The sequence below is a fragment of the Phyllobates terribilis genome, unplaced genomic scaffold (genome assembly GCF_046119375.1).
Source record: "Phyllobates terribilis strain yellow unplaced genomic scaffold, ASM4611937v1 Scaffold_5__5_contigs__length_657084704, whole genome shotgun sequence".
Lineage (NCBI taxonomy): Eukaryota > Metazoa > Chordata > Amphibia > Anura > Dendrobatidae > Phyllobates > Phyllobates terribilis.
In genome coordinates, this window is record NW_027362765.1 from 400,713,149 (window position 1) to 400,736,192 (window position 23,044).

Below are 23,044 nucleotides of genomic sequence, written 5' to 3' on the forward strand. Positions count from 1 at the left end.
CTCTGACACGTTTTTATTGTTTATTTCCCTCATGAACATTTTGCCGCCATAATGAAGCCGTCCCCTTCGTCGTCTTTGTTTGAGGAAACCTGCGCGCCTTTTTTACCCCTCCTTCGTACACTCCCACCCCGAATCAGATTGGCCACTCCTCCAATCACGTGTCCTCACACAGCCAATAACCGCGCTTCGCGCTGCTTTTCGAACACTTTTTAAAACTTCATACATATTCATGGTATCCTTACGCCTGGCGAAATAGTACACCGGACATAATTTATTCGCTTTTCCTTCGAATACTATCAACCATATGAAGACTGGCTCGTGTTCAAGATGAGCGTGAGCAGCGTCTATACGAATACTCGTCTCCAGGACTTATTTGTCAAGTTAGCCCGTAAGTGAGGCGGCGGAAGGATACGGGGAATGATAGATCGTGGTCAAACATTTGGCTTTGACTTCGCGCATGCGCTATGATGATTCCGCGCGGAGGAGCCGAATGCTAGTAACGGACAGTAGAGCTGTTGTTGTCGTCCCTGCGTTTCGGCGGCGGCTCTAGGCTGTCTCCTCATTAATGGACTGAGCGATACGCATCGGAAACCTTTATAGGCTGCTCAGGTTGGTAATGGCGGCTTAATGGCGGGGGTGAAGATTCATGGCGTATGAGGTTGTGGGGAAGCCCGCCAAATTGTGTTCGTGAAATCCGGTGCTGTCACGCGGCTTTTAGCTTCTGTTTTTAACCCGTTGCGGCCCGCTCGGGTTGTGTACGGCAAGCGGGTGGCACCAATACACCTCAAAGTTCGTTTCTGGGCCGTGGGCTCAGCAGGAGCCTCCTCTCCTGGGGGATGTGGCTGGAGGTTAGTCCCATCGCCTCTGCTGGGGTAGAGGAGGTCTGAGATCCCACCCAGGACAGTCTGTTAAGGGGGTACAGGTGTATATATCTGTCAATATCGCTACAGGTTGAACTACAACTCCCAGCAGGCAGCTGTCAGGGCACGTGCAGCAGCTGCTTGTTACCAGCCCCAGTCTGTCCAGTTGTGTGTTACCAGGTTCATCACCTTGGACAGCAGGGTCCTCCATCAATCAGATCAGGGTGGCTGTAGATAAGGATGTGATTGGTGTTTTCTGGGTTGGTCAGATCCAGGTTGGATCGGTTCTGGCTCTTGGCACTGTGGATTTGACTCCTGAGCCAATCCAGTCATTCATAGTTTATTAGGACTGATGATGAGACCGTCGTCCATATGCTAGCAGGATATCTGTGACTGCCGGACTCAGGCCCCATTCACATAACTAAAAGTTTCCTCTAAACTCCTGATTTGTGTATGTATAGTGGGTTTGATTGTCCGACTAAGGCCATGGCCCCACTATCCGTATTTGGTCAGTTTTTTTTTTTTCTCAGGAGTGGAAGCCAAAAAAAATAAAAGCAGTGGTGCCGCCTGGAAAGGGGGGGGGGGGTCGCGTGGCGGCCGCTGTGCTGCCTGGGGGGGGGGGGGGTGAGAGTGGTTCATGATGGTTGCTTGGTAGTGTTGGACCTCCACCAACCTAATACTGATGAACTGGCCACAAGCCATGATCGCTACTTTACCCCAGTATTTGTAATCCAGGAGTGGGTGATAAATGCAGAAGTGGTGACGTGTTTCTTTTATACTTTTCCTCTGATTGTTCTCCTGGTTTTGTCTTACAAATACTGATGTAAAATACTAAACGTGGCCTTAGGTGAAGTCATCAATATATGCCTGGAGAACCCCCTATAACAAGTTATCACCTTCCCACAGGATACATGATAACTTGCTATTCGCTTTGGGTCCTTCCAATAACTAGATAGGGACCGTGAAGTGATGAGCAGGTGTGCTGAGCTGCGTTATTCCTGGTCTGTGGGACAGTTCAGCTCTTGGTTATATCTTCAGCCCTGATGACTGAATAGTGGATGTCTGTGTTCTTGCAGAACCCCGATCCCGTTATCTGCGATTATATAGTTAGGTGAGAACTTGATGAATCAGAATAGCACTTTTTAAAGGACCACTCCAGTTGTTTTTTTTTTTTGTGTGGATTTTGTGCATTGATAGAGATTGCATTGAAGTACTTTTTGGTTGCTGTTTTTTTTTTTTTTTTTTTTTGCCTTTTCCACTCCTGCATCACAAGACCTGTCGACTCACGCCGTCTTCTGTATGGACTGGAGGTCACTTTCTCATTGCAAGTGTGCGAGACTTAGAATGGAGCCAGGAGAGCCTTATCAGTCTCATAGACTTGCATTGAGAAAGTGATCTCTGATCAACACACAAGATGCTGACGGGTCACATGTGGTTTGTTGTGGTCTTGCCGCTGGCCGGGCACTGGTGATTTACCATGTCTGGCAGATCTTATAGCCATGGTAACTGGTTGCAATGTCAGGCTGGGGGAATCATTAGCCTCTTGCAGGATTCTGCTTAAGGCTGTGTGCCCACGATGCATTTTTTTAAGCGTTCCCGGAGCGGCAGAAACACTTAAAAAAACGCATGGTAGAAGGTCTGCCATGTTCCCCAATGCTAATCTGCATGTGCTGTGCACATGCTGCGGAAATTTCCGCTGCGGATTATCATTGCGGAAAAAAACGCAGCACTACCAATTATTTTGCGGAAGTGCTGCGTTTTCGCCGCCATTGACTTGCATTAGATCGCATGGATTACGCATCACTGTATATGTAGATGCGCATTCCATGCGTTTCAATGTGCGGATGGTACCCAGGTGTAGAGGAGAGGAGACTCTCCTACGGACCCGGGTACCATAGAAAAAAAAGAATAAAATAAAAAATAAATGTTATATTTACCTTCTGATGGCCCCCGCTGTGCTCATCCTCCCATACCGGCAGATCGTGGTGGACTGAAGGACCTGCGCAGACGTCATAGTCATGTGACTGGTCACGCGATGCTGACGTCGGCAAGTCCTTCAGTGTACCGCGATCTGCCAGGACGGAGCGAAGCAAGACACCGGGGGCCATCGGAAGGTAAGTATAGATTTATTTTTTTATTTTTAAACATTCTTTTGGTCACACTATATAAATCCATGCCGTTTGCATGGATTTATATAGTGTGACCAAGTTGTCAAGCACTTTCCAAGTGATGCTAAAATCGCTTGGAAAAGCGCTTGACACCCGCATGTGATAATGCAAGTGAAGAACGCTTCACATCCGCATGTACCTCGTATGAAAAACACATGTACAATCCGCATGCTTTTTTTCTGCCAGGGAGATGCAGAAACGCTCAGGAAAAAATCCGGAGCATTTCTGCATCGTGGGCACATAGCCAAACACGTGTTCAGTCCTGGAGGAGGACGTGAAGGCTGCAGACATGTGCTGCAGTGTTGTGACAGGCCGGTCACTGTAGATAAAGCTCCATACATAGGCTGTCAGCACTTACACTGGTGGATGGAGGCGGCCGCTCACGTGGACTATGCCTGACAATCAGTGCAGGTTGTGTAGCTGCTCTGCAGTGATCAGCAGAGGTTTTGTCATGTAGATGTGAATTATTCCACCCTGCACCCACGTTTTCCAATATTCTTAGATAATGTTGGGGTCTGAAGCCATTGTTCCTACAGATCTCTACTGCTGCTGTAAATATTCTGTCTCCTGTATAAATGCTGCTAGTACCTGGATGCCATCTGTGGATTTTGGGGTCTCTAGTTATCTAATTAGTTCCTAACATTTGCAGAAAGTCAGACACCCCAACAAGTAGGAATTTAAAGGGACTATCATGTCTAAGATAAGAATGTTAAAGTGAAAGTCAAAATACCTGGTGCCATCCTTTGTTATGATCGTGCCACTGTTGCACACTTCTGTTCACTTTACTCATCTTTTCCAAATGGCTGGCAATCTCGTGGGGAGGGAATCTGAAAAGTCTGGGACCAGTGCCAATGACATTCCTACTTTTTTTTTTTTTCCCTACAGCCATAACATTTTGCTTTCTGGTTGATGTAGCCATATGACGACTTGTGATATTGGTTTGTTTTATTTGCTGGTGGCTTAGACTGTGTGCCCACGATGCGTTTAAGCTGCTGCAATTTCGCTGCAGAAACGCTTGGTAGAAGGCCTGCCATGTTCCCCAATGATGATCCACATGTACTGTGCACATGCTGCGGAAATATCCGCTGCGGGTTATCATTGCGGAAAAATCCACAGCACTACCAATTATTTTGTGCAATCGCGTCGTTTTCGCCGCCATTGACTTGCATTGAATCGCTTAGTATCCGCATTGACTACATGTGCACATGCGGATATTAAGCGATTCCATGTGTGGATGGTACCCGGGTATGGAGAAGAGGAGACTCTCCTCCAGACCCGGGTACCATAGTACCTGTAAAAAAAAGAATTTAAAATAAAAAAAATACATTATACTTACCTTCTAATGTCCCTCGGTCTCCTTAGCGATGCGTCCTGGCTCCTCGGCTGCTCGCGATGGTCTAAAAGGACCTGCCATGACGTCGTTTAGTCACATGACGGGTCAAGCACTTTCCAAGTGATGCTAAAAGCGCTTGGCAACCCGCATGCGAATTCGCATGTGAAAAACGCTTCACTTACACTTGTCCCTGGCAGGGAAAAACGCATTTAAAATTCGCATGCTTTTATTTCTGCCAGGGAGATGCAGAAACGTTCAGGAAAAATCCGGAGCATTTCTGCATCGTGGGCACTTACAATACATTTTGAACAATACAAGTGACGACTGGTACAGGAGGAGCGAGGACCCTGCCCGTGAGGGCTCATAATCTACAAGGGATGGGTGAGCATACAGTAGGTGGGGGTAGAGCTGGTCGTGTCGCGGTGTGGTGGACCGAGGGTTACTGCAGGTTGTAGGCTTGTCTGAAGAGGTGGGTCTTCAGGTTCCGTTTGAAGGTTTCCACGGTAGGTGAGAGTGATGTGTTGGGTAGAGATCCAGAGTAGGGGGGATACACGGGAGAAATCTTGTATGCGATTGTGGGAAGAGGAGATAAGAGGGGATTAGAGAAGGAGATCTTGTGAGGATCGGAGGTTGTGTGTAGGTATATATCGGGAGACTAGGTCACAGATATATGGAGCAGACAGGTTGTGGATGGCTTTGTATTCCATGATTAGTGTCTTGAACTTGAGCCTCTGGGCAATGGGGAGCCAGTGAAGGGATTGATAGAGAGGGGACTGGTGGATTAGTCGGGCAGCAGAGTTTAGGATAGATTAGAGGGGTCTGAGAGTGATAGAAGGGAGGCCACAGAGCAGGAGGTTGCAGTAGTCGAGGTGGGAGATGATGAGGGCATGCACTATGTCTTTTGCAGATTCGTGGTTGAGGAATGTGCGGATCCGGGAGATGTTTTTGAGTTGGAGTCAGCAGGAAGTGGAAAGGGCTTGGATATGTGGTTTGAAGGGCGAGATCAGGGTTACCCCGAGGCAGCGAGCTTGCAGGACTGGGGAGAGTGAGCAGCCATTAGCTATGATTGATAGGTCAGATAGGTGGGTGGGTGTTAAGTGAGACGGTGGAAAGATGATGAATTCAGTTTTATCCATGCTAAGTTTTAGAAATCTGTCAGAGAAGACGGATTAAATAGCGGACAGACATTGTGGTAGATCTGTGTCATGAGCATGGCTTTGAGTATCACCTCTATGAGCTGTCCCAGGCCGAAGGTGTAGATGGAGAAGAGCAGGGGTCCTAGGACTGCACCTTGGAGAACACTGACAGATAGGGGGCGAGATGAGGAGGTGGTGTGTGAGTTGGAGACACTGAATGTCCGGTCTGTTAAATTTGAGGAGTGCAAGATAGGGCTGAGTCTTTAATGCCAAGAGATGAGTCTGTAGTAAGAGGGAATGGTCCACTGTGTCAAAGGCAGATGACAGGTCCAGGAGGAGGCTAGAGTAGTGTCGCTTGAATTTGATGATAGGTCGTTGGTGACTTTAGTCAGGGCAGTTTCAGTGGAGTGATGCGGTCGTAGAGGAAGCAGGAGGAGAGGTGGGAGGACAGTTCAGAATGGATGTGTTCCAGTAGGTTTAAAACAAAGGGGAGAAGTGATATGGGGCGATGGCTAGACAGAGAGGATGGGTCAAGGGAGGACTTTTTGAGGATGGATGTGATTGAGGCATGTTTGAAGCATGAGGGGAAGACACCAGTTGTTAATGACAGGTTGAAAAGGTAGGTTAGGGTTGGGATGAAGACTGTGGTGAGGTTAGGGATGAGGTGGGACGGGATTGGGTAAAGTTTGCAGGTGGTGGTGGTTTGATTTGGAGAGTAAGGAGGAAACTTGATTGTCTGTAATGGTGGGGAAGCTGGTTTTCGAGGCGGACGGTTGAGTAGTTATGATGAGAGGTTGTGGGAGCTTTGTCTGATGGTGTCAATCTTCTGCTTGAAGAATGAGGCAAAGTCTTCGGCTGAGAGGAGAAGGAGCAGGCGCTGGGGGACGAAGGAGAGATTGAAAGTGTTGAATAGCTGCTTATGGTTGTGAGACAGGGAGGATATGAGAGTTGAGAAGTAGGTTTGTTTTGCTACATTAACTGTTGACTTAAAAGAAGTGAGGAACTGTTTAAATGCGGTGAAATGCTCGTTGGAGTGGACCCTTTTCCATTTCTGCTCAGCAACCCTGGAGGCCCTCTGCAGTTCTTTAGTCTGGTTGGTGTGCCAGGGTTGCCTGTTGAGTGGGCGAGCTGTGGTATGTGTGAGGGGCACCAAATTGAGAGCTGGAGCTGTTGTGGTGTTATATAAAGTGGCGGCAGCATCTGCATTGTGTAATGAACTTATGCCTGTGAGAGTGAGAAGGGATTCAGAGAGTGAGTGTAGGTCTAGGTGTTTTAAGATTTCTGCGGGGTTGTGCATGTTTGTGGAGTGGGGATTGTACACCTGGGAGAGGAGATGGAAGAGAATGTAAGTAAGTTGTGGTCAGACAGGGGGAGAGGAGAGTTAAATAAAAACCCTTCATGTTTAGTTCCATTGGCTGTTATCACCAAATTGATACTCAATCTGTTTATTTATAGGTAAGTTTAATGTAAAGATGCCTCTGCATGGTGAAATAGTTGTGATAAAAAGAAATGGCTCAGACGGGACACACTTTCCGTTGACTGCAACATCGTGCTTGTTTGGAAGGTATGTACACGTTGCTTCTGTCCTAATGCTGCTGATGCCTTATGATACTGCGCTGAAACTAATGTCATTTCTCACATTACAGGAAAACTGAGTGTGACATCCGCATTCAGCTGCCACACGTCTCCAAAGAACATTGTAAAGTTGAGGTCAGGGATAATGGAGAGGTAAGTGATTGTACTAAGGAGGCTGCCTGGTTGGAGCAGTGCTGGGTTACAGACCCCAACCCCCACATTAAGGCCTCATCTATTAACCTGTGCACAATAGTTGTATGATATTTTATTAAAACCTTGTATCTGCTGGCTTGTGGGGGGACTAGATTCCTCATCTTTTCCAATCTCTGCTTGCTGTCCTTGAATGGTTACATGAATTGTTTGCATTTGGAGGCGGATACCTTTCCTGTCAACTTTGTTGGAAAGTATCAGTGCAAGTAAAGTACAAGTCCCGGCTGTTTGAGATTGGAAACACTTGTGATAACTCTGACTAGGTCTGAATAGACTTCAGCCTCCAAAGCTCAACAAATATTTGAAAATGTGAAGATATAGAATGAAATATTAGACAGTGACAGATCTTTGCATTTATATAAACCGTCTTTGTCAAACCTTACAGTATCAATGCAGGGATACTTTACTACGAAGTTAACAGGAAAAGTGAGCCGCTCCTATGGCGGTTTTTGGTGGGCGCTATTGGAGTTTCACAATTTTCTTAGACGGGTTTTGTATTTTTCTTTAGGCGTTTATTACCAACTTAAGCTCCGTGAACCCAACTCAGCTGAATGGAACTACTGTTAAAAAACCCGTGTGTCTCAAACACGGAGATGTTATCACAATCATTGATCGCTCATTCAGGTAAGTGCAGGTTTTGTTTCATGTTTTATTTTTTTTTCTTAAGAGAACGTATTGGGATGATTTTATTACTGAAATTAGTGGTACGGCTCTATAGGCTCTTGTACATTAATAAAGACACTTGTCTTTTTAGTAAACCCTTGTGCCAGTGCTGATTTACCGTATTTTTCGGACCATAAGACGCACTTTTTTCCTCCAAAATTTTGGAGTAAAATGGGGGGGGGGGGGGGTGCATCTTATAGTCCGAATGTTGGGGGGGGGGGGGTGTTATATTTGTGTGGGGGTAGCGGTGGAGGAGCGGGGCACAGGAGGCAGCAGCTGCCTGCTGCAGCCTACACTGTCCCCGCTGCTAAAGAAAATGAATATTCAGTGCTCCCCACGCCCATGAGGCGTGGGGAGCACTGAATATTCATGCTCCTTAACCCTAGAACGCATACCTGGGGCCTCGCAGGCCCTCCCTGTTAATTGTTTTCTATTTTCTGCAAGATTACTTTAGTTAGAATTTTGAAACTCTAGGTATTCCTCAGGTATATAGTTGTTTGTCATTTTTGTTTGAGTTATTCCATGTTATTGCACACGGCCTAAAAGGCCCCAGGTATGTGAAAGTGTAGATTTTTATGGTCATGCGTTCTAGGGTTAATAGCGGTATACAGTGTAGTCGCGCTGCTGCTGCCGGCTATCTCCTGAGCCCGCTGTTAAAGGGCATGAATATTCAACCTCTCTCCACACCCATGGGCGTGGGGAGGGGGTGAATATTCATGCCCTTTAATGAGTGGGCACAGGAGATAGCCGGCAGCAGCCGCAGCGTGGCTCCGCTGTGTGCCGGCTATGAAGGAGAGTGAAGTCACTGCTCCCCGCGCACACAGACTTGGCGTAGGGAGCAGTGACTTCTGGCAGCTGATTTCTCCATGTGAGCTGCGCATGGCAGTGACGTCATGCGCGACTCACATGGAGAGATCCGTGCAGGCAGACACCGGACACAGCGCTGGAGGAAAGAGAAGAAAGGTGAGTATGAGTGTTTTTTTTTTTTTTGCAGCCTGATGAGGATGAGGGGGTGCCATGCATACCAGGACGGGGATGAGGGGTGCCATGCATACCAGGACGGGGATGAGGGGTGCCATGCATACCAGGACGGGGATGAGGGGTGCCATGCATACCAGGACGGGGATGAGGGGTGCCATGCATACCAGGACGGGGATGAGGGGTGCCATGCATACCAGGACGGGGATGAGGGGTGCCATGCATACCAGGACGGGGATGAGGGGTGCCATGCATACCAGGACTGGGATGAGGGGTGCCATGCATACCAGGACTGGGATGAGGGGTGCCATGCATACCAGGACTGGGATGAGGGGTGCCATGCATACCAGGACTGGGATGAGGGGTGCCATGCATACCAGGACTGGGATGAGGGGTGCCATGCATACCAGGACTGGGATGAGGGGTGCCATGCATACCAGGACTGGGATGAGGGGTGCCATGCATACCAGGACTGGGATGAGGGGTGCCATGCATACCAGGACTGGGATGAGGGGTGCCATGCATACCAGGACTGGGATGAGGGGTGCCATGCATACCAGGACGGGGATGAGGGGTGCCATGCATACCAGGACGGGGATGAGGGGGTGCCATGCATACCAGGACGGGGATGAGGGGGTGCCATGCATACCAGGACGGGGATGAGGGGGTGCCATGCATACCAGGACGGGGATGAGGGGTGCCATGCATACCAGGACGGGGATGAGGGGTGCCATGCATACCAGGACGGGGGTGAGGGGGTGCCATGCATACCAGGACGGGGGTGAGGGGGTGCCATGCATACCAGGACGGGGATGAGGGGGTGCCATGCATACCAGGACGGGGATGAGGGGGTGCCATGCATACCAGGACGGGGGATATTGTCAGAATTGGGGGACATTACTCCTATGCCAGTGTCAGCAGAAGACCCCCCCCCCCTTAAAAGTGCATCATGACCACATTTTTTGCTTATTTTTTTTATTTTCCTCCTCTAAAACCTAGGTGTGTCTTATGGTCCGGTGCGTCTTATAGACCGAAAAATACAGTACTCAAGCTTTGAGGCCACATGTAATGCGCATTGCAAATGCATAAACAATGCACTTTGACTCTCCCCCAGTGCACTTCCAGGCTGAATTGCATATGACCTCAGAGCTTGATTTCTCAGCTCCTAACAAATTACCCTTTTTTAACTTGTTTTCCTATCTGCAAAATGTGATAATTTGCTGATCGGTGGGTGTAGCATCCCTGGGACTTGCACAAATCTCAAGAACAAGGCACTTATCTCCAGTAGAAAGAAAACAAGAGTGCACTTGTAATACCTGGGCTCCATTCACTTCTTATTATAGGACTGCGCTCAACTTTACGGCAGCCCCATAATGAATGATGTGGTGGTCGGGTATCCGATCTGCAGTGCCCATTTTGTTTAATGGGAATAAAAATTCTCCGCTCTGCCGATTGGTGCAGGCCCCTGTGATGATCCACCAATCAGCAATTTATCATTTATTATGTAGGTAGGTGACAACTTGTTTTCACTAGACAACTTTAACACTCCATGATGTGTTTTAATTACATGTCGTGTATTGGGCTCATAAACTGAGCCCAATCCACACAGAACTGATCGGGGCTGTTACAAAAGTGTCAAGTAAAGAGATGCTGCCCAGGTGTTTGTTCAGGCACCCATCAGGGTTACTGATTTGTTGCCATGGTAGCTTGGAGGTCTCCTGGAGGTCCCCATCACTGCCATGTTGGTTCCTTTGAGAAATGCAGCCACAGGCTGGGCCTTCTTGGGAGATCTTGACTTTTACCATATACTGTAGTTAGTATTGTATATAGTACAAGCAATTGCAGGTTCAAGTCCCCTGTAAGGGCTGAACAAAGACGGATTTTGGTAAGACCTTACCTGTAAAATCCTTTTCAGCGAGGGAAGGAAGGGAGACACAGTCATTACTAGTGGGTAGGCGGAGCCCACATAGGATAGAACACCTCAGATTAAAAAAGTGTTGTCCGGCCCCTCCATCTTGGCCTCCTCCTACTCCAGCTCTCCAGTCCGTACACAAGCTAAGGAAGAGCAAATATCACCAGCGGAGCAACATAACCCCTTCTGAAGAACTTCAGAGAAAAAACAAGACAGGTTATGCATATAACAGAAAAACCACACAGTCCCAGGTACTACTCACTGGACCTGACCACTGCGATGAGCTGGCAATGCTGGAACAGAGCCTTAGCGCGCCGACCTCAGCCCAGATAACCGCCATCAGAGAAGGGTCACGATGCATCTGAAAACACAACAACACACTTCTGCCATGGGAGGGAGCTGTGTCTCCCTTCCTTCCCTCGCTGAAAAGGATTTTACAGGTAAGGTCTTACCAAAATCCGTCTTTCAGCAGCAGATGGAAGGAAGGGAGACAGAGGTCATTACTAGTGGGACGTCCCAAAGCAGTCCAAAAATTAAGGGTGGGAAAAAACCAACAGAGGCAGAATCCCAACAACCTAGAAAAATGCGCAACTAGCGCGAAATACAAGTTAACGATAACTTAAACTACAGCCGCCTGCAGGACCCTACGTTCTAAGGCTGCATCAGCGGAAGCACTGACGTCCACCTTATAAAACTTTGTAAAAGTGTGGACGGAGCGCCAGGTAGCCGCCCGGCAGAGTTGAGCTGCCGAGGCCCCTTGATGAAAAGCCCACGATGAACCCACAGCTCTCGTGGAGTGAGCTCGAATCTTAATTGGACAAGATTCGCCCTTGAGTCGGTAAGCCTCTAAAATGGCCGACCGAATCCATCGAGCTATAGTGTCCTTGGAAGCTCGTTGACCACGCCGACGACCTGCTGGAATCACAAACAGAGAGTCCGATTTCCGAAAACCTTGAGTAATAGACAAATAGAACTTCAAAGCCCGCACTAAATCCAATGAGTGCAAGGCCCGTTCCTTCGCATTCCTCGGTTCCGGACAGAGCGAGGGCAACACAATATCCTGGTTAACATGAAATTGTGACACCACCTTAGGTAGAAAGTCGCCCCGTGTGCGAAGCACCACGCGATCCGGGAGAAACTCTAGAAAAGGAGGCGAGCAAGAAAGAGCCGCCAGTTCAGAAACCCTTCTCAAAGAGGTGACTGCCACTAAAAAGGCAACCTTCCAAGAAAGCAAAGAAAGTCTAACGGAGTCCATAGGCTCAAAAGGCCCATGTTGAAGAGCCTCCAAGACCAGATTGAGCCGCCAAGGGGACACAAGCGCCTTCCGCGGCGGAAACTGACGGGTTACCCCGCGAAAAAAGGAACGAACGTCCCTACGCGAGGCGATAGCCTTCCGAAACAGCAAGGACAAAGCAGAAACCTGACCCCTCAGAGTGCTAACTGCCAAACCCTTGTCCAGGCCATACTGCAAAAAGGCCAACAAATTGGGAATGGAAAAAATCCTCGGGTTCCATGAAGAACCCGAACACCATGAAAAGAAGGCCTCCCAAGTCTTGTGATAGATCCTAGTAGTGGCAGGACCCCTGGCAGCTCGCAGAGTGACAATGACTTCGGCTGAAAAACCTTGACGAGTCAAGATTTTGGTCTCAAGAGCCACGCCGTCAAATGCAGAGACTTCGGGTCCGGATGACGAACGGGCCCTTGGGTTAACAGGTGAGGGAGAGGAAGTGGAGGCGCAGCCAGAAGCGACACCAGCGTCGAGAACCACGTCCTCCTTGGCCAGTCTGGGGCTACTAACATAGCCGGGACTCTTTCCAGTCTGATCCGACGCAACACCAGAGGAAGTAAGGATATCGGCGGGAACACATAGATTAGCTCGAATTGGTCCCACGGAGCCACCAGAGCATCCACCGCCACAGCCTTCGGGTCCTTGTACCTGGACATGAACGTCGGTAACTTGGTGTTGAACCTTGATGCCATCAAATCCACTTGAGGAGTTCCCCAACGGGAGCACAGCTGTGCAAAAATTTCTGGGTGAAGACTCCATTCTCCGGGATCCACCTTCTCGCGACTGAGGAAGTCCGCCGTGATATTCTGAACTCCCGGAATGTGAATCGCAGAGATGGCTGGCACCTTGGCCTCGGCCCATACCAGGATCCGAGACACTTCCATCATGAGCCTGGAGCTCCTCGTTCCACCTTGATGGTTGATATACGCGACCGCCGTCGCGTTGTCTGTCTGCACTCGGACTGGCAGACCGTTTAAAGGGACTGTCCAGTGTTGGAGGCAAAGGAAAATCGCCCTCAATTCCAGGATGTTGATCGGCAGGACAGACTCTTCCGACGACCATACTCCCTGAATCCAGAGATCGTTCCAGACACCCCCCCCAGCCTGAAAGGCTGGCATCGGTGGTTATGACCGACCATCTCGGAAGGAGGAAGGACTTCCCCAGGGATAACGCTTCTGGACGTAACCACCATTCTAGAGACTCTCGCACCCTGTGGGAGATGATGACACTGCGATCCAGCGAAGCCTGTGATCGATCCCAACGGTTCAGAATGAGCATTTGGAGAGTCCTGGAATGAAATTGGGCAAACGGAAGTGCCTCCATTGACGCCACCATCAAACCCAAAAGGCGCATACACCTTCGAAGGGACATTGCTGTCGAAGACTTCATAACCTGTACATGTCGAAGAAGACTTGCTTGCTTGTCTGGAGGCAGGGACACCACTGCTCGTACCGTGTCGAAATGCATCCCCAAAAACAGGATTGACTGCGACGGTTCCGGAGACGACTTCTTCCAATTGACCAGCCACCCGAAGTCCTCCAGGAGCTGAAGGGATAGATTGCGAGCCATCACCGCCTCCTCCTTTGAGGACGCCACAATCAAAAGGTCGTCCAGGTAGGGAAGAACCGTAACCCCCTGTCTTCGAAGGATCGCCATGAGAGGTGCCAGAATTTTTGTAAAAACTCTGGGCGCCGAGGCCAACCCGAATGGTAGGGCCACAAACTGGAAATGGTCCTGACCTATGGCAAAACGAAGGAAGCGTTGGTGGGCCCTTCCGACGGGAACATGCAAATAAGCGTTGCGAATGTCGATTGACACCAAAAAGTCGTTCTGCGACAGGGCCGCCACAACCGAGCGAAGCGACTCCATGCGGAATTTCCGGGTGCGGACATGCCGATTCAATCTTTTGAGATCCAGAATGGGGCGAAATTTGTCCTCCTTTTTGGGGACCACAAAGAGGTTTGAATAAAACCCTCTTCCCCGGTCCTCCGGCGGAACCGGTACCACCACACCCTTCTGCAGAAGGGAATCGACCTCCTGCCGTAGAGCGGCAACTAGCTCGGGCTCTGACGGAATGCGAGATCGGCAAAACCTGTCCGGGGGTCGAGAAAGAAACTTTATGAAGTAGCCTGCTGACACAACCCGCGTCACCCAGGCGTCCGAAACGCGGGACGCCCAAGTCGATTCGAATTGGAGCAGGCGACCCCCCACTCGAGAGCCCTCGAGAGAAAACCTGGCGTCAGTCCGCCTTAGCGGGCTTTTTGTCAGCTTCCCGCTTGTCTTGACGGAAGCTCTGTTTCCAGGGAGTGCGGGATTTCTGAGAAGCCTTTTTTCCTGAAAAAGAGGGACGACCCGATCCCCAAGAGGGCTGACCGGACCGTCCCCTGGACCGAAAGGGCCGCCGACTACTACCGGCACTAGGCCTGCCCGACGCAGAAGCCACAGTTCTTCGCTGTGGTAAGGCCGCTTCTTTTGCCTTTGCCTTGACAATCATCTCCGTGAGGTCAGATCCAAATAACTGACCACCCTTGTAAGCTAAAGATAGCAAACCCTGCTTGGAAACCGCGTCCCCGGTCCACTGTCTGAGCCACAGTGCTCTTCTGACTGTGACCGCCGAGGATTGCGCCCTGGACAGCAGTGACGCGGTATCCAGACCTGCATCACTGCCATATCGGGCCGCATCCTCCAACAACTTGAAAAGCCCATCTACCTCGGATAGCGGGGATCCATCCTGCCACGCCGTCCGTAGACGGTCCAACCAGCTTAGGGAAGCTTTACAAGCACACATGGATCCTAGCACCGCTCTGAATCCATGACCCGCGGCCTCGTAGATGGATTTCGCCGCCATCTCCGTTTTTCTGTCCAGCGGATCCTGCAGACTCGCCTTCCCTTTAACAAGCAGTAATGAGGATTTGCTCAGCTGGGATAAAGGGACATCCAATTATCAATCAACTCCGTGGAACACGGATACAGTGCCTCAAAAAACCGTGTCCCCTGAAAACGTTTATCTGGACACAGGCGTTCCTTCTCCACTGCCCCATTAAGCTCATCCAGAGATGGTAATGCCAAGCGCGACCTATGCGACTCCTGAAACATCCGGGCCGACTTATCAGGACGTCTAGTTACCTCCTCCGGAAACTGTAACGCCTCCCTCATGGCTTGCACGGCCCAAAAAAGAGGCAGAGTGCCCCTGCCGATCCTCCTTATCCGAATCGGACATCTCCCCATCTGAGCTTTAAGGGGAACCCTCCATAACAGAGATCTCCGAGTCGCTGCGCGGGGAGGGCAGTACCGGCCTGTGGCGCTTCCTGCCATGAGAGGATCTAGCTGACACCCAATAACCTAGAAGGTCAGACAGGCCATCAATAGAACGAGTGAGGGCCTCCATTTTGACCACTGCCCCATCACCGAAACCCCCGACCGCTGCGCTTGACGCCGTCGAGGACTCCTGCGTGTCAGACACGCGAGACTGATCCTGTAGCGGACCTGGGAGACTGTCCGCACCTCCTGGACCCTGATCTGACATGCCCTCACACAGTATATGGCAGGTTAAACCTGTCAGTAAGTAGGACAGTGTGGTTTCTTAAAAGAAAGCTGAAGGGTTAAAGCTCTTAAAGAGAGCTACCCCAGCTGACCCCCAATTAAGGGATAACCGCCTAATAAGGGGTTAATGTCGCAGACTCCCCACAACCTCTGTGAAATGAAAAGGATGTGCGAGCCCCAGACAAAAAAAGGAACCTCTATATGAGGTAATAGCTGCAGGACAGCACAGTCTGCCACCTTATTGTGCCTCAGAAAGGTGCCCTGCGCTGAGGGGGTGAGGGGTGAAGCTTCTGCCCTGACAGGCAGAAGCGACTCACCCAGCTGGCCGCGGTGCAGTGTTCCTTCGGTCTGTCGTGAGGAGCCCGATGGAAGCCGTTCAGTAATGGCCGCCGCGCTGTGAGGAGAGAGAAGCTGGAAGAGGAGGGGCAGGAGAAAGCGCGCGCTCAGAGCGCTTCCTGCCCGCGAAAGACCGGGAAGGCGCGAAGCCGCGCGCGACTCCTCCGCTCTCCGCTCCCCGCTCCTGCCCCGCTTCCATGTCCTGCAGGCATCCACCTGCGGACAAAAAAGCACAAGTCACTACCTGAATACATGTAGCAGCGGCTGCCGCAGCAGCCGTACTCACCCAGCTGAGCGCCACAGGGACCCCCAGGGATTTGTGGCGCTGTGCCCAAGCTTCCCCCCAGGGCGGAGAACGCAGTGACCCCAGATGCGCGGTTTGCGTCCCCGCCAGGGAAGCATCCCTCATCCCCCGGGGCCGGCAGGGTTCTGCAGGGACCTCTCTCAAAGGGTAATGCAGATCCGCCAAGGGAGGGGTGGGGGTCCAGCAGCGCTGAGACCTCAAGACCACGGGGGTCCAAGTCTCTGTCCGATAAAAATAAAAAATTTTCTGAGGAGCTGCTTCCAGCAGCGACCATCCTCTGTGACCTCAAATTTTAGACTGGAGAGCTGGAGTAGGAGGAGCCCAAGCTGGAGGGGCCGGACAACACTTTTTTAATCTGAGGTGTTCTATCCTATGTGGGCTCCGCCTACCCACTAGTAATGACTGTGTCTCCCTTCCTTCCATCTGCTGCTGAAAGTAAAGTTTTTGAAAATGTAAAAAAATCTTTAATATTAACATTCTCCCCCCTTTCCCTAGTTAAAAATAAAGAAATGTAAACAAAAAAATACACTAATGCAGCATCCAAAAATGTAAAAAAAAAATAAAAAAATCTATAGAAGTAAAAAAAAAAACAAATAGAAATATATACAGGCATATACATCTATAGATCATATATCTATATTATGATTTTATTCATTTATTTTACCAAGCTTTGAATTTGGGGTTGGGTTGGCTGCGTCCTTTCTATGATCTGTATAGTGGCATTATTGTCTCTCCTGTATTATGACCATAATTCCTGACCCAAACTAACAGTGATCTAGGTATATATGATGCCTGTTAACAAGACACTTAGTTCGGCCAGGAAAATATGGCCCTTGTGCCACCCTGGATATAATTTTCCTTTTAAGGTAAAATATTAATGCTTTTTTATAATGCTATATATTAACAGATTTGAGAAACCTCCTACACAACAAGGAAAACGACGATCAACAGGGCTGGACTCTGACACCTTTAAGGTAGCTCTATTGATGGCAAATTTTATACTACATTTAATTGACTTGTAAACGCTTAATTAATTTTTCTCCCTTTCTTCCAGGTGTTTGCAAGTAACCACCCTTCAGACACAAGTAGGTATTTTGTACTTCTAACTGTCTTTTATTTCTTCTAAGTGTTGCGACTTGTTACTGTAGCGCAGGGATGAGATGTTACAGGTATTTTCAGATTTCTCTATCGTATATTTTTCTCAATCAGATGAAACCGTGCGAATTGAAACTCTAACCAATAAAACACAGCGCAAATCTGAAGGCAATATCCTCAAAACTACTCATTCGAGGCGATCGCTGCAGATTTCCTCTACGTCATCGCCAAGAAATGACTTGTCACCCTTTGGCGAATTGTACGAAATGCTTAAAAGTGAAGTGGAAAATGGGAAAACGCCCGTGAAAGAGAAAAGCAGTTCGCCAAAAAATATGACTCTAAAAAGAAGTCTTCAGGTGCAAGACGGCTCCCAGTCTCCTGTTGCGCCAAAGCGTACTTCTAGAAGTCAGTCCAGCGACAGCCCAATGACCCGTCCCAAAGAGGTTGCTGTGGTGCCTCGATCAGCTTCTGCTGGAAGAGTCAGGGAGGCCTCGAAGAGTCCATCAAGAAGTCCCAAAACTTCTACTAAAAACTTGAACAAGTCTCTACAAGAGGTGGGACAGGAACCTGAAGCAACGACACGGAGACGCTCCAAACGCGATTCTCAGCCAGTGCCTCAGGAGCAAGTGCATCCCATTGTAAATGGGTATGAAGAGAGACGCTCTCCCAGAAGATCTGCAAGTGCTGAAGAAGGCAAAGCAGTGTCTCAAATACAGTCTACCCCTAATAACGCAAAAACAGCAGACTCTCCAGCACCTCGCCGGCGGGGCAGTCAGTCTGCCTCTAAGCAGCTGGTGTTAAAGAGCCCAGACAGTTCTCCTCGAGGTAAATCTCCTACTCAAGGAAGGCAAAGCAAGACTCCAGATAAATCCCCAAAAAGAACTCCATCTGCAGCTTCTGTGACCGAGGGCAAAGCAAGTGAAGGTGCGTTCTTGCATTGTATGCTGTAGCTGCTTGTTCACTGGTACACCGAAACCTGGTCCAAAACGTATGCTAGTCTTGTTCTTATAAATACCTCTTTAATGCCCTGTCTTGTAGTTTACACATGTCAAATATAATCGTCTTATCCCATCTGTCCGTCCAGGAAATCCCGCGTCTCTGGTCGCAGCCAATCAGCGACGCGGGATTTCAGAACAAGATGGCAGCCGTTAGCGGCTCATCTGCCGCACGGAGGTCAGCGGCGATGCCCGGCGCTCGCCGGTCAACTCCCGGCTGCTCGCAGCATAAGTACCCCAACCTGCGGCACCGCTGACCGATGGCAAATGTGAAGGGAGGACCGGGGAGCGGCGCCGGTCGGGATACTTCTGCTCGCAGAGGAAGTACCCGCACAGTCACCGCCGCTCCCCAGTCTTCACTAATACGGTTCGCTGATTGGTCGTGGCCGGGACCAATCAGCGATATTGGCGCCAAATTTAAACACTGCTCTGCTGATGTCGGCCGCATACATATTCTAGAATTCCCGATGCGTTAGAATCAGGCCACCATCTAGTGTCAAATAAGAGCCTTAATATTGAGGTCAGGAGTCACTTGTTCAGTGGTAAAGGTTTTTTTTTCTAGACCGGAGGCTTCCAGGAGTTTACTCACCAGCTGCTGCTTCCAGTCGTTGAACGGCTGCAGCAGTATGTGGCCACTGCAGTCAATCAATGCCTTTTTGTCATCTACACTTTTGGAGCTGTTGAGCCCTGTGATTGGCAGCAGTGGTCTTATGATGGGATCAGGGGCAGGGGCCAGTGAGAACATGTTTATTTTATTTTAACCCTTGGAAGCCTGTAGGATGCAAAAAAAAATAAACAAATACCATCTTACTAGGTGTTCCACTTAACTAAAGCTGATCGAACGCCCTTATACATGTAAAATAACAAACGCAGCACATGCTTCCCCTTACCACTCAGGGCCCATTGCTGTTTTTCCACCACTGCAGTGATGAGCTCAGTTGAAGAGATATTGGCAAAGTATTTGGTACATAATGAGTTAACCTTTCAGTTATCAGTTTTCACTGTAGGGGGCGTGTTCTCCCTGTAAGATGCTGACCAATCATAAGCAGGCAGCAACATTCAGGGGAAATAAGACCACGCCCCCATAATAGCTCAGGTGGGTCTTTTATCCAGGTATTTCTGTGAACTCAGTTCTGATGATCAGTAAGTGCCCAAGGGATTTGATACCCAACCCTTTTCCTTGGGATATCCTAAAGTGCGTTCCTATAAGTTGGAACAAGCAATCTGAGATTTGTGATCAGTTTGGTTTGTGTCAGGAGACTTTCCAATTAATGGGGCAGTGTATTTTATTTTATTTTTTAGGTTATTTTAATTCATGTTTTTTTTTTTCTTAACAGCTGAACCAAGAAAAACTCCAAGGAAGCGAAGAAGTGACGAACTTTCCCTTCCTGAACCACCACCTAAAAGGAAGAGGGTCTCGTTTGGAGGACAACTTAGTCCAGAGCTGTTTGATAAAAGATTGCCTCCCAATTCACCTCTTAAAAAAGGTGCAACGCCTGCTCGACGGAGTCTGTCTATCAACTCGCCTCGCACCGTTACACGTAAAAGCTTTGGCCTGAAGCAATCGGTGATCAGGGTAAGAGATTTTTTTTACAGGATAGGATGCTGTTAAAATTCTATTTACATCTTAATAAGCCATGTTTTGCAGTGGAAGATTTCATGTAACTAAACAGAATATATTACATCAAGCAAAAAGGATTTTTATACGTTAACGAAAAATCCCTATCGTAGCCTTCATTGAAGGAGACCGGAAACCAGTGGTGTACGCTGCTGCCACCAGGAGGCTGACAGAAAGAATTACAACCTTAAGGGAAAATCTTAGGAATGTGTAGCCTGGTGAGAAGGTGATATTTTTTTTTTTTTTTTTTACTGGTGACAGCAGCGTACATCCGTGGCTTCTTGAGTCCCCCAAAGTGCCAAAGAAAATTGTATATGCAAGTTATGAAGGCGAAAAATCTTTGGTCTTGCTTGTTTCAGAACTTGTTTTCATACAATATAGGTGCTCAGTCTCATAGCAGTATTTTCCTTCAGAAACCTACATGTATAAGTATTATATAAACCAACCACTTCTACGTAGACGCAGCACTACTAGCTGCCAATAGACTGTTAGTGTTTCTCAAGAAAATAAGCCTCCCCCCCCCTTCTAATTTTAAACATTAATGTTGCGCCCCAAAATGCAGTCAAGAGTAAACAGTTTTTGTCCGTCCCCCCTCCCCCTTTCAATTTTTTTATTAGGAGGTCTTTGAGCATTCTGCTGGAAAGTCTAGCCCAGCAAGAAGTTCACCTGTGAAACGTTCACCAGCCAAGCAATCTCCCTTAGCTAAGACACTTACTAAAAGTTTATCGCCAGCTAAAAGTTCAGTTGATAAGAAGTCACCTGCTGGGTCTCAGAGCTCTGCTGCAGTAACGCCTGTGAAAAATTCTCCAGCTAAGAAATCTGTAGTGAAAACGCCATCCTTGTCTGCTAGATTAACACCAGTTACAAAATCTCCATCTACAAAGTCACCTGTCAAATCTCCGTCCAGAAGTCCTAAAGGTTTATCTCTTAAACCTATTCCCACTACACCAACAAAGACTGCGTCTGCGAGGTCCCCAGTTGCCAGGATGCAGTCACCGTCCAAGAGGTCCCCAGTGGCCAAAACGCCTACTTCAGCCATGAAGTCCCCTGTGACCAGGACGCCGTCCAAGAGGTCCCCAGTGACCAAAATGCCTACTTCATCTGTGAGGTCCCCAGTGGCCAGGACGCCGTCGCCTTCCGAGAGGTCCCCAGTGGCCAGGACGCCGTCGCCTTCCGAGAGGTCCCCGGATGCCAAGACGCCCTCTTCAATGAGGAGGTCTCCTGTGGAAAGGACGCCCACCCCTGCCAAGCAGTCCCTGGTGGCCAAGACGCCCTCTTCAGTCAGGTCATCTCCTGTGGCCAAGACGCCCACCCCAACCAAGCGGTCTCCTGTGGCCAAGACACCATCTTCAGTGAGGAGGTCTCCTGTGGCCAAGACGCCCTCTTCAGTCAGGTCGTCTCCTGTGGCCAAGACGCCCACCCCAACCAAGCGGTCTCCTGTGGCCAAGACACCATCGTCAGTGAGGAGGTCTCCTGTGTCCAAAACGCCCACCCCAACCAAGCGGTCTCCTGTGGCCAAGACACCATCCTCAGTGAGGAGGTCTCCTGTGGCCAAGACACCATCCTCAGTGAGGAGGTCTCCTGTGGCCAAGACACCATCCTCAGTGAGGAGGTCACTGGTGGCCAAGACACCATCTTCAGTGAGGAAGTCACTGGTGGCCAAGACACCATCTTCAATGAGGAGGTCTCCTGTGGCCAAGACGCCCACCCCAGTGAGGAGGTCTCCTGTGGCCAAGACGCCCACCCCAGCCAAGCGGTCTCCTGTGGCCAAGACCCCATCTTCAGTGAGGAAGTCTCCTGTGGCCAAGACACCCACCCCAACCAAGCGGTCTCCTGTGGCCAAGACACCATCTTCAGTGAGGAAGTCTCCTGTGGCCAAGACACCCACCCCAACCAAGCGGTCTCCTGTGGCCAAGACACCATCTTCAGTGAGGAAGTCTCCTGTGGCCAAGACACCCACCCCAACCAAGCGGTCTCCTGTGGCCAAGACACCATCTTCAGTGAGGAAGTCTCCTGTGGCCAAGACACCCACCCCAACCAAGCGGTCTCCTGTGGCCAAGACACCATCTTCAGTGAGGAAGTCTCCTGTGGCCAAGACACCCACCCCAACCAAGCGGTCTCCTGTGGCCAAGACACCATCTTCAGTGAGGAAGTCTCCTGTGGCCAAGACACCCACCCCAACCAAGCGGTCTCCTGTGGCCAAGACACCATCTTCAGTGAGGAAGTCTCCTGTGGCCAAGACACCCACCCCAACCAAGCGGTCTCCTGTGGCCAAGACACCATCTTCAGTGAGGAAGTCTCCTGTGGCCAAGACACCCACCCCAACCAAGCGGTCTCCTGTGGCCAAGACACCATCTTCAGTGAGGAAGTCTCCTGTGGCCAAGACGCCCTCTTCAATGAGGAGGTCTCCTGTGGCCAGGACGCCCACCTCAGCCAAGCGGTCTCCTGTGGCCAAGACACCATCGTCGGTGAGGAGGTCTCCTGTGGCCAAAACGCCCACCCCAACCAGGCGGTCTCCTGTGACCAAGACGCCTTCTTCAGTCAGAAGGTCCCCGGTGGCCAAGATGCCCTCTTCAGTGAGGAGGTCTCCTGTGGCCAGGATCCCCACCCCGGTGACTCCATATATGAAAGGACGATTCTCTGTTTCACGTATAGAGACACCACCACAAGAACAAGGTCAGAGTGATCTTCCAGCTTCACAGACACCAAAGACCTCTCGTAAATCTCTATCCGTGAAGAAAACTCCTCGAAGAAGCCGGAAACTTGAAGCTTTTGAACTTATTCGTTCCAGAAGGAGAAGTGGTGCTACAGAAGCCAACCTGCTTGGTAAGTCTTTATAAGCTTAAAGAGGCACTCGCTAGTGATGAGTGAGTATGTTTTGTTAACCCTTTCGGCGAGCATGCTCGGGTGCTCGCCGAGTATCTTTAGTGTGCTTGAATGTTATGTTTGAATCACTCCCCCTGTGCATGATTTGCGACTGACATCTTTAATACATGTGAGGAATGGCTAAGAAATAGGCATTCCTCACAT

The 23,044-nt window shown here is 49.6% G+C and overlaps 1 protein-coding gene across 2 annotated transcripts in view; it reads left to right on the forward strand.

The window, feature by feature from the left end:
- The first annotated feature begins 439 nt into the window (after positions 1-439).
- Positions 440-23,044, forward strand: part of MKI67 (marker of proliferation Ki-67) — a 40,739-nt gene continuing 18,134 nt past the window's right edge. For both annotated transcript variants that reach the window (XM_073685064.1, XM_073685065.1), the window contains exons 1-9: positions 440-609; positions 6,953-7,061; positions 7,144-7,225; positions 7,791-7,906; positions 17,214-17,280; positions 17,361-17,391; positions 17,516-18,325; positions 19,734-19,972; positions 20,632-22,840. In XM_073685064.1, the coding sequence (XP_073541165.1) occupies positions 6,970-7,061; positions 7,144-7,225; positions 7,791-7,906; positions 17,214-17,280; positions 17,361-17,391; positions 17,516-18,325; positions 19,734-19,972; positions 20,632-22,840 (3,646 nt within the window). In that variant the 5' untranslated portion in view covers positions 440-609; positions 6,953-6,969. The remainder of the gene's footprint in view (positions 610-6,952; positions 7,062-7,143; positions 7,226-7,790; positions 7,907-17,213; positions 17,281-17,360; positions 17,392-17,515; positions 18,326-19,733; positions 19,973-20,631; positions 22,841-23,044) is intronic.